The sequence below is a fragment of the Macadamia integrifolia genome, chromosome 6 (genome assembly GCF_013358625.1).
Source record: "Macadamia integrifolia cultivar HAES 741 chromosome 6, SCU_Mint_v3, whole genome shotgun sequence".
In the NCBI taxonomy this organism is placed as follows: domain Eukaryota; kingdom Viridiplantae; phylum Streptophyta; class Magnoliopsida; order Proteales; family Proteaceae; genus Macadamia; species Macadamia integrifolia.
Window position 1 is genome coordinate 37,631,563 of NC_056562.1, and position 12,315 is coordinate 37,643,877.

Genomic DNA, 12,315 nt, shown 5'->3' on the forward strand with positions numbered 1-12,315 from the left:
CGCCCCCACCCCAAAAAAAAAAAAAAAAATTAAATAAGATGAAAAAAACCAGCCGAAGCCTTCCTATTTTTCCCAGTTTAGCATTGCCCATCTTAAGCCCTTTTGAACCCCTTCAATTCATTTCATACCCAACCTTAATTTTCACCTTTCAGCACTTAAAACCCCGATTCCCTGATCTGCTAGTGTGATCTATAAAGCCTTACCAGTTATACACAAAACCTAAAACTTCTGAGCTGGAATTAAAACCTTGGCTCGCTTTTATTTATTTTTCATTGGTGAACCTAAATTAACAATTACACAGCTGGTTAGCTCTTTCATTATATCCCACATCAGTCAAGTTAGTTCAGTCATCAGTCATTTACCAATTAGTATAAGCTTCAAATACTCAAACCGTTTCTTTCTTCCATAAATGCAAAACAAGCATCTCATTAAAAATAATAATAATAATAATAAATAAATAAATAAATAAAAGAAAAAAGAAAAAGGAAGAGGCACAAAAGAAAGGAATTGCCAGCACCACCTCTCCACCTATGATACGATTGGACAGGTGGAATGTAGAACTTAATCGATAATAGGAACTCATAAAAAGAATTAATCTTTTCCTAGTAGAACTGTAGAAGAAAGGGAAATCCCCATTATCTTGTGGTTATCATGACACAGACGTGCCTTCATAAATTGACACAGTAAACATGACTCGGTAAAATGCACTAAATTGCTTATAGAAACAATAAATCCTGCAAAAGAAACACAGAGAGAATTTTACTGAAAGATTACAGAAAATGTAGTCCCTCCCATAGTAATTAAAATTGTAATTTGCAATCTTCAACTGTCACATACTCATCAACTTAAAAACTGTTAGAAATCATAACAGAATCAAAAGTGGATCACAACAGTACATATACAAGCACTAATAAAAATATCATGCAATTTAGCCTCCAAAACTCTTTTCACAAAGCAGCGTCCTATCCAAAATCACACAAGTTCTATAGCATCGCTTAATCATATTATGCAAATTACCTCCATGCGATACCCTGCCCTTGATGCGCACATTGCATGATAATATGTGGAACACTTGCAACACTGTGTGCAGGAACCATGCATTTGCTTACAGATCACACAAACCTAAAGCCCACAGCAAATAAGATAAGCACTTAAGAAGGCATTCATTGAGCAGTGATAATTACATTATTCAGCTGAACTACCAGGTAACATAGACCAGAAAACAGAATCACCAAAGAAAACATGTCCGCGCCTATAATGCCATGTCACTTATTTGAAGGCAAACTATCATGAAAAAAATACAAACTGATTGCAAAGCTTCTGTTTCCGTTTCAACAAATCCCACCTCTAAACATTTTAGCAAAGAAAAGACTTGAAAGATTTCTTGCAGGGAAAACCAGAATAGAGCATATGTGTAATGCATGTAATATTGAGAGGGGGAAAATCCATTTGAAAAGGAAAGATAACCTACTTCTCATAAAAACAATATCTTTATATTTCTTGAAATCGTAGATTTTCTAAAGCAACTCAAGCAGCGTAGACAACCAGGAGAGTTTTTCTTTATTCCTTTTTACCTTCACAAAAGAATGTGATGGAATACTCAAGATTCCAACAGCAGGCTCCATCTTCTCATCACTTGAGAAAGAAACTTCAGGTTGAAACCATGCACAAGTCACATGAACCCACAGATCATCAATATCAGACGGCTTCAGAGCACCCCCTAATGAAGGAAAAGTACAATTATAGTAAGGTCACCAATCAGTAGAAGCAACTTACACAAATAAAAATAAAAAAATAAAAAACCTTACACAAATCATAAAATGGTGAGAACTGGAGAAAACTGTATTTAATAGAAAACCATCCATAGTAATATTGGTAGAGTTAAAAGGAAAGATAATAAGATGGAATTCCGAACTGCTTTCATGGTAAGAATCAACCAACAACTTTACGTTGAAGCACCAAGAAAGTTACAATCTCCAGTATAAAATAGTTTTAAAGCCTATGGAGCGTCTATTGAACAGTCACAAGATTTAATAAACTTAGAACTTCATTGGAAATATTTATTTGAAACCCATATAAACAATAGAGTCGAAAAAAAAAAAAAAAGAGTAAAATGACCAAATCACAAGCTTCAGCTAAATCTTGAGAACATGCCTTTCACAGGACAAAGGCAACACTCGCGTTTTACATCAGGTGTTTCACATGCTCTACAAACCCATGAAGTGAAATCACGAACATTTCTTGCTCCATAGCATTCTTGGTGGACTGCTATTTGACATCTGAATCCATCAAATTAATTAATATACATCTTTGGAATAGTAATAATCTTAAGAAATTGCAAAAGAATTCTGATTTGACCCCAGACCATATCACTCAAGTAGACAATGGTACAATGGAACTACCTGTTGCAGATTATAATTTTATTGTAATCCCAATCCTCGACCCACCTACAAACAGCACACCGTTCTGTCGTCCACTTGGCTTGCACAGGTTCGTAATTTTCTGTCATAGTGAAACAAATAAATTAACCACCTTGACCAAAAGGCATCTCAGAGGTCTTGCCAATAGGAATAAATGACAACTGACAAGATAGGAAAAGTCTCTGTGCTAGGATGAGCAACTTTACCTTGCAAGAAATCAAGCAACTTCTGCTTCCGGACCTTCAGTGAAGGCCGTTTAAGTGGAGTAACAGAAACAAGACCATTTGCGTGATACTCTCCAATTTGCAGCATCTGCAAAATCAAAGGACATTAACAAACAAGAAATTCTACTGCAACTGCAGTTGCATGCACCATTTCCAGAAAATAATAAGACTTAGAAAGAGAGTACCATTTAACAAATAGGGAAAGCATAGACAACTATTCAAACAAAATAAAGAAAAAAAAAGAAAAGAAAATTTAGAGCCATCACAAACCCAATAATTCCATAGCAACACAATCTCTAAAGCCAATTAATAGCAGCACTGAACATTGAGTTCCATAGGGCTTTTGGATCAAAACTTCACCTTTATCAGAATTAAAATGTGCTCAAGTGAATTATCAACTTTGTAGCACCTATTTTATTTAATTCTGACTCGACATATATTAGGTTCTAAAAAACAATATGCAGTACTGATGTATCAATTACACTCCTATAATGATTTATCATCAGACATATGGATCAGAAACTGACGTTGTAAGCAAACCAAACTGAGCCCCATAATACTATACCTTGAAGCAGCTTTGTAACTTGCAAGGAGAAGATCATGGACCAGGACATAGAAAAAATTAAGATCTGCTAAGCATGTGTTTTAAGGCAAGCAACAGATGCAATTACTACTTGCTACTAGAATGTCCCAATACTGTCTGTTGCATAGCATACTATACTTTCTCTCACTATTGTAGAACCATTAATTATGCCCTCAGCTAGGCAAGCTGAGGTAACCATATCAAAAGAGTTTAAGATTTTGTGTGTTACAATTAAGCTGCTCAATTGACAAAGAACCCTATTGGTATCACACGATATGAAACACGAGGTCTAACTAAAAATTCCACAAATTATTTGGCTTATATTTATGCAGAAACGAATGAAGCAGCCAATTACTTTGCAACAATGCAAATGAGCTTATCATCTTGAGAGTCCCTGAATTTCCAGCGGATCTCTTTGATTACTGCCCTAAAAATGCTACTGTGTTTTTTCGAAAAGGTTGTAAATTGCTATTACTTTTTTGAAGGTCTAGCAAGATCTGCCTAAGCCAATGCTAAGCAACTCTCCCCCTCCCTCCTGAAACCCCACCCCCCCTCAAGAAAAATTTGGGGGGGGGGGTAAAAGAAGGAGAAGTAATTTATCTAACATGGAGAGGGGGGGGGTTCAGGAGGGAGGGGGTAGAAGAAGAAGAAGAAGTAATTTATCTAACATGGACTTGAGCCAACGGGCCATGGAAGCACCATAAAGGGGAAAATCTAAGGAAAATATGTTTAAGTGTTGTAAAAATGAGTTTAAACTTTTACTTATCAGATGAAATATTCATGTGCTACAATCATCAGTTTCCACTACAAAAAGCTATTTGTTTGTGTAAAAGGATTTAGAATTAGAAATATGTAAGTAACAGAAGGGAATCTAGTAGGATGCTGAAAATAACAAGATCCACTTCAAGTACAAACCCATTGTTCCAGTGGTAGCATTGGACCTTTCACTTTAACACTAGTCTTCCAGTTTTTCTTTTTGGAACCTGTGTGTTTTTCCCAATCACTAAGGGATCGCTTCTCTGTTCCACATGAACCACACCTACACACAACTCTGAAACAGAAATCAAACAAGAATTAACAAGTGAGAAAAGTTCCTTCACAAAGTCAAAAGGAGGAAGTGTCAAAAACTAAGAATTTATGAAGACTTAATGGGCCCAGCCATATAAGCCTAAGGAAGTCAAAATGACCAATCAGATCTACCATTATTATTATTACTTAAAAATTGGAACTTGTGATTCAAATTCAATAAGCATAGAAGATAAAGACAGGACAGAAACTAGTCCATGGAACCTTCTGAGTATGCTATGCGCAAGAAAAACAAGCAGCAGTAGAAGAAAATTTTGAGGTTCACCTCAAAGTATCTCCATGGGAAGATGAAGCCATGAAGGTAGGGAAGAAAAAAGAGTAAATTCAATGTAGTGGATTATTCAGCTCTTAAGTTAGCTTGTAACTGATACCAAGGACTTAAGTATCGGTATCGTATCGGAAGGGTGATTCTAAGAGACATATAGGAGAGATGCAAGTTACGCATGGAAATGATCAAGAAATGCATGGATGTGCTTATGATACATATTAAATATATTTTTAAAACATAAAACACCTTATTATGCAATACATAAATATATATCAGCTTGATGCAAGGATCTGAGTCTTTTTTACCTAACCTAGTGATGAAAAAAAAAAAGAAGAGAGATTTGACCACACACCCCCCCACCCCAAGAGAGAGAGAGAGAGAGAGAGAGAGAGAGAGGGATCTGCAACCCCACTTTTTACCCAAATATGTCTCGATCCTTGATTTGAGCACTATACATCCCCTAAACTTGTTGAAATGGTGAAGATTAAGATCATTTTTTATATTAGATGAATTCCCCCCCAGATAATATCAAAGGAAAAACAAGTTTCCCAGGCCTTCAGTTGCTCAGTTTCGTATCTCACTCATGGTTTCTGTTTTGCAGGTTTAAAGGAGGCATATCAAGTATATCTTACCTGTACCGGACTGCATTGGTCAATGCAATTTTTTTTTTGAAAAACAAGTATCGTATCAATACGATACTTACCAATACTTAAAACCCTGATTGATACATCAAAAGCACGACATAACAATAGAGAATCATAATTATTCAACCTTAGCCATCCTTCGCAAATTCTATCAGGAGTTGGCTGCTTTATGGAGATGCCATCAACAAGTGAGAAACTGAAGAATGCTCAAAGTTACAATACATCATATAAAAGGTCCATACAAAATACTTAAGAGACCATACAAGCCTAAAAAGAAGCTATCCACTACTGAACTTTGTATTAATTAATACAGGAGGAAAGAATGTAAAAAGAGCCAATTAAATGGAAAAGGAAAGAAAAATATACAAAGAGATTCTACATATTATTATTTTTTTCTTTTTTTGGGGGGGTCAATGAGAGAGAGGGAGAGAGAGAGAGAGAGAGAGAGAGAGAGAGCAGTAATGAAGTAACTGATTCTTACAAATGAAATCTTGGAAAATATGTCCCTTCGATGCCACTGCACACAACAGTTATCTTATCCGGAAGGAGTAATTGCCCAGTGTTTTTGGTGGATCTGTCCCACAAACTGCAAAATCTTTATGAACAAAAGATAAAAAGGCAAACATCCAAAAAGCAGTTCGAGAAGGTACCTCTGTTTAGTCTGCCATATTTCTGAATCTGATAATTCAAAGTTAAACTTCGCTTTGCAATTGGGGCAGTAATAATCAGTGTCTTCAAGATCCTTTGATGTATAATAACTAAAATCAGTAACCTCATCCTTCATACTCTTAGGGATGATAGATATTAGCAAACAAAACCATGGAAGATAAATCAATGTCAGTGTTAAGCAATATCCAAACCTTAAAAAGGTTACTGGAAATTTTGTCACACTCAGCGTGAACCCAAACTTTACATCCATCACAGCGAACCTAATTCAATGAGAAAGTAAAAACAGCAAACTATATAATAAATTTTTAAACTGGCAAGAGAGAGAGAGTGTTCATTAGATTTGTAGATTGGCTCACCCAACTCCCACCATCAGAGTGATGCCAAATCTTCTTGCATATGCCACAATATTGTTTTGATTTTAGTAACTGCATAAGAGTAGATTTGACCAAGAAATGAGGCAAAACTGTAGGACATGTACAAGCAAATTGGCACACAATTAAATCAAAGCACCCAAACTAAGACATGTTATACAAACCCTGGTACAATGTTTGCATAAAAACTCGGACTTAAGATTTGAACTCTTATTTTTCTTCACAGTTTTCAGTAGGCTCAAACCACAACCATCACACAATTGTGTGCCTCTCCTCTTCTCAAGCACATCCTGAAAAGGAAACTAAACTGGATTAGTATACATAATTGTTGTGGCCAAATCTAATGTACCAAGTTATCGAGACATGCTCACGCACACTCACATGATCAAATGAATGAAGTGCGACAATACTCTCCATAATCATTTCATCCAAATGAATAATCGGAACCCAGAGTAAATTACAGTTTCTCAATTCTGACAACTAGACATAGTTCCCTGTAGTTATAACAATGCTTCCAGCTTGCCTAATTTTTTACTAAGAACATGCACATGACACCTCTTCTATTAGTTCACAGTGAGTCAAACAGACGAAAGGTGGGCAAACAGTGATTCAAACATTTTAAAGTACTCCTAACATCACTTTTGATTGTTGAGCCATGCATTAAACTATACCAAGTGCATATGTGGCATTAACTACACTAGGGTAACACATTCAACATGGACCTTTGAGCAAAAATTAAGACCTTACAATTATTAGACAACACTCACAAAGGAAGAGTCAGTCCGTATCCCCCCCCTTCATTTCCTTCTTATACTGTTTTTTTGGCTCCATTGCTCAGATTTTTGGCATATGATATGCAACCCCCTAATCCCCTCTGAAATTCTCATATGCTACACCCGCGAAGTACTTTCCCCATTGCTCCTAGATATCATATATCTCGACTCCTGAGGTTTCACAATCTCCACCACTCAGCTCTATGTTGATCAATGGAATAAGATAGCTTTCTTTCTGACAACCACAAGATGCTAGATGAGGAGATCACATGAGTTTGTCCTAGATTGGTGCAACCTCCACCTCTTTTCTAATATAATCATTCATTATTCTATCTCTCCTGGTCTTGCCACACATCCCCCTCAACATCCTCATCTCCGCTACATTAATTTTATTCAAATTAATCTTCTTGACTGCCCAACACTCCACTCCATATGTCATAGCTGGTTGTATAAATGTCCTGTAGAATTTTCCCTTTAGTTTAACAAGAATTCTTTTGTCACATAGCACTCTGACGCACCTCTCCATTTCATCCATCCCACTTTAATTCTATGGGCAACATCATCCTCTATGTCACCCTCTTTGTTAATGATGGACCCCAAGTATTTAAAACAGTCACTCTGGGGTAGCTGTCATTCCCCAAGTTTCACCACTCCTTCCCCTCCCCTCCCCTCCCCTCCCCTAGTTTGACTGAAGGGGCACATCATATACTTTGTCTTCGCTCTACTTATCATAAAACCTTTTGATTTCAAGTTTGATCTCCATAGTTCCAGTTTAGTATTAATCCCTTCCACTGTTTCGTCTATCAAAACAATATCATCAGCGAATAGCATACACCACGAAACCGGATCTTGTAAGTGCCTGGTTAAATCATATATTATGAGTGCAAATAATAAGAGCTTAGAGTTGATCCTTGATGTAGCCCAATAGTAATTGAGAATTCGTTACTTTGATCCTCTGTTGTTTTGACACTCATCACTACTCCCTCATACATGTCCTTAATTTATCCATATAGTTATTCACACCCCTTCTCTTCTCTAGGACATGCCAAATGAGCTCTCTCGATACTCTGTCATAGGCTTTCTCTAGGTCACTGAAGACCATGTGAAGGTCCTTTTTGTGGACTCTAAATACTTCCATAAGCCTCCTTAGGAGGTAAATAGCTTTTGTCGTGCATCTTCCTGGCATAAAAACAAATTGGTTCTCCGTTACCTTAGTTTTCTCTCTTAGATGGACTTCAATAACCTTTTCTCAAAGTTTCATAATATGACTCATTAGTTTTATACCTCTATAGTTATTACAATTCTGAATATCACTTTTGTTCTTAAAAATCAGAACTACAATGCTTCTCCTCCACTCATCTAGCACAGTCTTTGTGCTCAAAATCTTGTTAATTAGTTTGGTTAGCCAAGACACTCCATGTTCTCCCTTTCCACACTTCAATTGGGATTTCATCCGGTTCCGGTGTTCTACCTACATTCATCCTTTGTGTGGCCTCTTTAACATCAATTTCACCAACCTACAGTAAATGTCCATGAGATGTGTTGGATTGATGTCTATGCCCCTCCATTTCTGGGTCCTTCCTATCAGTCAAGGTCTCTCCATTTAGTAGGTTGTAAAAATAATCACCCCATCTCTTATAATATCCTCATTACTCTACCATCCTCGCTCTTAATGCATCTAGCATGGTCCAAATCCTTACTCATCCTTTCTCTTATTTTAGTTATCCTACATATCTCTTTTTCCCGTTCCCTAGTATTAAGGTTTTTATACAGATCATCATATTTCTCAGCCCTTGCTTTCCCCACACACTTCCTAGCTTCATTTCTAGCAGTGTGATTGAGAAATTATTATCTGGGATCATGTCCATCATTTACAATTGGTGTATGAGCCGTTTGTAAGCATAGATACGCCATTCCCAAGACTGTAACTCTTGTGTTTCAATTCCTTCACTCCATGCTCAATTTCCTTACATTTCCACCAAAAAATTCCCGAGGGTTGGAAGATAAGAAGATTCTGGCAAGTGTGGCTGGTAAGGGCCTCAAATAGTTATAGCAAGGTCTTGAGATCAAATCTTGCCTTTACGGAGGAGGGAGAGTTGGGGGGGTTTGGAAGGAGTGTTAAAATATAATATATCTTCCCTATTCAAAACAATAGAAGAAAGATAAGCCTTGAAAACATGTAAACATCACAGCATAGTAAACATCATGAAAGCTAGTTGTCTTATCACTTTCTTGACCCCAAACTCCCCATTTCAGAATCTCAAGCATTGATTTATGTTCTATCTCAGCAAGACAGTGATCAAATTCCCTTCAGACCCACAGATTTATGCAATCAATTACTGCTTTCCACATATCCAAGGCCTAAAATTACACACAAATACAGAATTTGGACCTCCATGTTCTGAATATTTCTGTCATTATAATTAATTAAAGGGAGGGTGTTTCCTGCCCGGTAGCAGAGGCTATGTGAGCAGTCCACTACACAGGCTGGTGACAACCAATGAGCGCCCCCTGCCAATTCAATTAGCAGGGGCCAGAGAGGTCATTTCATGGGGGGAGGAGAGAGAGAGAGAGAGAGAGAGAGAGAGAGAGAGAGGTGGGGATGCTAGCGGAGGCTACACCCCCGGGCAGGAAAATTTTCTTTATTAATTAAAAATTGAAAATAAAAGGCATTGAAAAAAAGGATCCAGTTATTGAATGGAGGTTTAAAAACACTGTCGTGACCCCAATTACAGGATGGAGAGATAAGGGGCTGGAACAAAAGAACTTGCCTTGTTCTGAGAATTACATTCCTGATCCTGATTTGAATCAGTGGCCTCTTGAGCACCTCTAGGAATAGACTGTTGGTAAGCTGACTGCCCAGCCACTGTGTTTGCCTCTTCTGTCAATACCTCCATAAAACCATGTTCTGCCAAAAATGCCTCCTCTATAGCCATCCGAAAATCACTGGGCTTGCTCTTGTGCAACTGAGTCTGCCCCTGAAATCTGAATGAACGAAATTTTCCCCTTAAAGTGCTTTCTTAATTGCAATTGAAGTTCGAGTTAACATATATCTTATTTCTACACACCTGTCCAGATAATCTATAAACGGAAAAATCATCCCATGCTTTACCCATGCATAGTCCTGCTCATCACCAATCACATGAGAATCATACTTAATAAATTTCTGGTACTAAAATGGTTATTCATTTCAATTGAATCGTAATGAACAAATCTTGGTAATAAATAATGCAAGACAAGCAAGTAAAATAACCAGAGAGAGCAAGGGAGAATTCAAAGTAGGTTACCCTTTCTATTCCAATTCCAGAGAATCCGAAGAACATTACACAAATAGCTCCCGCAACACAAGAATTCAAGACTCTTTCAGGAGCTTGCAACATCGGATCAATGATGATGGCAGGCCATGCAGGATACCTCTTTCCCGATTTTGCCCAAACTATATCGCCTAGGACAAAGTCCTCCGGCCTGTAGAAGCCCTTCCGTTTCTCATTGTTTTCCTTTAACGACCTATCTCTGCATGTCAGGTCGAAAATCCTGAGGGGCTCTTCAACCTCTATCACTTCGGTCAGCGGCTCGTGAAGAGATGTAAGAGAGCTACGGGAGCTAGAATACTTCCTAATGTCAAAACTCTTGAACCCCAGATTTCCCATTTCTTCTTCTTCCTCTTCTTCGTCGTCGTCTTCTTCTTCTTCTGCTTCTTCTTCTTCTTCTTCCTCGTCTTCTTCGTCTGCTTCATCTCTGTACAATGGAGCGAGTTTGGGGCTTTGCCACGCGAACTTATCCTCCTTCCGTTGTTTCTTGGTGATCCGATTATCGAATTTTGGAATTTTACAGTTAAATTTCTCCTTTTTGCATAATGCTGCTTCAGTTGTGAATATGCGTTCAGAGGCAATGGTTTTGGTCTTCTCCTTCTTCCAAGGATCGAGAACCGAGTCGTTGAAACGAGAGGGAAGTACCTGAACGCGACCTCGAGCCGTTTTGACTAGTGGTGGACGGAAAACCTCTGCACTGTGATTCTTCACTCTCCAACCCTGTCGTCTCCTTGGTTCAGACTCCACCTCGCCTGGGCAGTAAGAGACTTCAGTGCACCACGAAGCTGCGAGACTGCTGAACTCCTCGCCATCATTACCAAACCTTCGACGAAATCCAAAACCAGTTTCCGGAATTCTGCTAGCGGCGACCTCGCCTAGCAGATCAAGCGGGCAATACCCATTCGTCTTCCGTTTCTTTGGAACCCCTGAACTCTCATCGTCTTCAAAACCAGGTTCTCCTAGTTTACACCGCTTGAGAGTAGGCATTTTGGATTTCAAATTCCGTTTGATAATCATCCTCGCTATCACCAATTAAAACGATAACCAAAACCAAAACAAAGGCAAATTCCTCTCTCGATTCCGATAAGAAACCCTACCTCCGCTGGAAAACCCTTGATTAAGGATCGAATCAAAAGCCAACGAAATTCGACATTCTACGATATGTTTTCCCGTTCAGAAACCACCTTCTCCAGCACAGAAAACGCAAAACTCTCTTCCGACGCCAATATAAACTACAAACAAATCTAACACCGCCACAAGAAACCTCAATTCAGATAACGAATCAAACCTCTCTGCGTACTCCACCGATAGAAAGGGATTTCCCAACGAATGTACGGAGAACGATGGAGAGGTTCCAATGTTCAACGAAGACTGAGAAACGAGTAATTTCCAGAGGAGAAACGATTTCAAGAAAATGAGAAGAATTTGCAGAGACGAATTTGAGCGGTTGAAGGATTAGGGGATCTGTGTGACCAGCTCCAAGCCTCCAACTGCCTTCTGCGTCGAGGGGAATACACGGGATTACTTTATAATCATTTATATATTTGCAGCCTTAAAGAAAATAATATTAAAAGAAGAAAAATATTAGAAAAAAACATTTACATACTAGTATTGTGCGTCCGTTACTAAGGATCTGGACCTTCTGGTTCGTTTTGGACTCCAAAACTCCTCATCCAAATCCAAAATAAACTGAAAACGCGAAGAAGACAACAGTAACGTGTAACCAAGAACTCAGGATGAGCAATTAGTGAAATGTCTCGATCTTTAAAGCGTTGCTAACGTTCCAATCCACATTGCTAGATATCCGTGCAAGCTCCTATAGACTATATGGGTTCAGAGTTCGGAATCGAAATCCTCTGCAACTTTCCAGCAATGCCTAGTGGATCGAATGCTTACGCAGAGCTCCATTTTCATGGTTGTACTTGTTTGTACCAGTTTCCATGGATTTTTTGGATTCCTCCAAATA

General features: G+C 38.3%; 1 protein-coding gene across 7 annotated transcripts in view; it reads right to left on the reverse strand.

Annotated features, from left to right (window-relative positions):
• The window catches only part of LOC122081811 (histone-lysine N-methyltransferase ATX5-like), an 18,989-nt gene extending 6,674 nt beyond the window's left edge, over positions 1–12,315 (reverse strand). For 4 of the 7 annotated variants that reach the window (XR_006141228.1, XR_006141229.1, XM_042649133.1 and 1 more), the window contains exons 1-15: positions 11,956–12,315; positions 10,326–11,846; positions 10,107–10,162; positions 9,810–10,023; positions 6,430–6,555; positions 6,251–6,319; positions 6,086–6,154; positions 5,876–5,967; positions 5,707–5,811; positions 4,143–4,278; positions 2,627–2,732; positions 2,403–2,502; positions 2,155–2,279; positions 1,575–1,720; positions 1,018–1,122 (exon numbers count right to left, since the gene is read on the reverse strand). Coding sequence is in view for 5 of the 7 variants with exons in the window: in XM_042649133.1 (XP_042505067.1) it covers positions 1,018–1,122; positions 1,575–1,720; positions 2,155–2,279; positions 2,403–2,502; positions 2,627–2,732; positions 4,143–4,278; positions 5,707–5,811; positions 5,876–5,967; positions 6,086–6,154; positions 6,251–6,319; positions 6,430–6,555; positions 9,810–10,023; positions 10,107–10,162; positions 10,326–11,366 (2,490 nt within the window). In the remaining 2 variants the exon portion in view is untranslated. The remainder of the gene's footprint in view (positions 1–1,017; positions 1,123–1,574; positions 1,721–2,154; positions 2,280–2,402; positions 2,503–2,626; positions 2,733–4,142; positions 4,279–5,706; positions 5,812–5,875; positions 5,968–6,085; positions 6,155–6,250; positions 6,320–6,429; positions 6,556–9,809; positions 10,024–10,106; positions 10,163–10,325; positions 11,847–11,955) is intronic. The other 3 variants (XM_042649135.1, XM_042649134.1, XM_042649132.1) reach the window with 2 other exon arrangements.